At 49.0% G+C, this 884-nt stretch overlaps 1 protein-coding gene across 11 annotated transcripts in view; it reads left to right on the top strand.

Moving 5' to 3' along the window:
* The window catches only part of Nav2 (neuron navigator 2), a 394,179-nt gene that overhangs the window by 371,084 nt on the left and 22,211 nt on the right, over positions 1-884 (top strand). For all 11 annotated transcript variants that reach the window (XM_023702826.1, XM_004642702.2, XM_023702824.1 and 8 more), the window contains one exon: positions 537-705. In XM_023702826.1, coding sequence (XP_023558594.1) covers positions 537-705 — 169 coding nt within the window. The remainder of the gene's footprint in view (positions 1-536; positions 706-884) is intronic.

Here is an 884-nt window from a genome sequence, read left to right as displayed (position 1 = left end):
CTTGCCTGGCAAGCGCAAAGGCCTGAGTTCAATCCCTGGTTCCACCAAAAAAATCAAAAAAAAAAAAAAAAAAAAGTTTTCATAAAAGCATTATGGCTGATTTTCTTTCCACCAGCCCTGGATTTTGCTTAGTTGTCAGCATGGTCTTTTGCTCTGAATGGGGCTGGTGAAGAGATTTCACGTCAGAATTACATGTTTAGGTATTTCCTGGCACTACCCGCAGGCCCTGAGGCCTTCAGGCCTTCAGGAAAGGCAGCCTTGCTTGGCCATGCTTCGCTCCTCCAGACTAAATGTTTGCAAGAATCTTGTCAAGGCTTTGTTGTTTTTCCCACTCACCCCTAACCAAATCCATTTGTACTTTAAGAGGTCTGGGGTGGATCCCCAGGATGACCCCCCTAGAGAGTGGCTCTTCCTGCCCTTATCCCAGGGCTGATCTGAGATTGTATTGGGTGTGATTATAGATAGCCCACCAGCAGTGTAAGGTGCAGGCAGCCTTGTGCCCCCTCCTGAGGGTGTCTCTGCGTTCTTCCCTCCAGGAATACATCATTCACGTGGATCCCGCGAGTCAGCTAGGGCTGAATTCGGACAGCGTCCTGGGCTACAGCATCGGGGAAATCAGGCGAAGCAACGGCTCTGAGACCCCCGAGCTCCTGCCATGCGGCTACCTGGTGGGCGAGAACACCACCATCTCTGTGAGCCTCAAAGGTACCTGACCTCGTGAGGCAGAGGGTGGGGCTTTCGGGATTATGTAGGAGTTCTGTGATTCAGGAGAGGAAATTACAGGCCGGCGGCGTTTGTTTCTGCATGTATATGTGGGTTGGTTATTTTGTTTCTTCCTCCTACCACGATTAACTCTTTTTGTTTTTTAAATTTTATTTATTTAT

The sequence above is a fragment of the Octodon degus genome, unplaced genomic scaffold (genome assembly GCF_000260255.1).
Source record: "Octodon degus isolate 3935 unplaced genomic scaffold, OctDeg1.0 scaffold00159, whole genome shotgun sequence".
Taxonomy (NCBI): domain Eukaryota; kingdom Metazoa; phylum Chordata; class Mammalia; order Rodentia; family Octodontidae; genus Octodon; species Octodon degus.
Note: the sequence above shows the minus strand (reverse complement) of the source record. Positions and strands in the feature narration are given on the sequence as shown.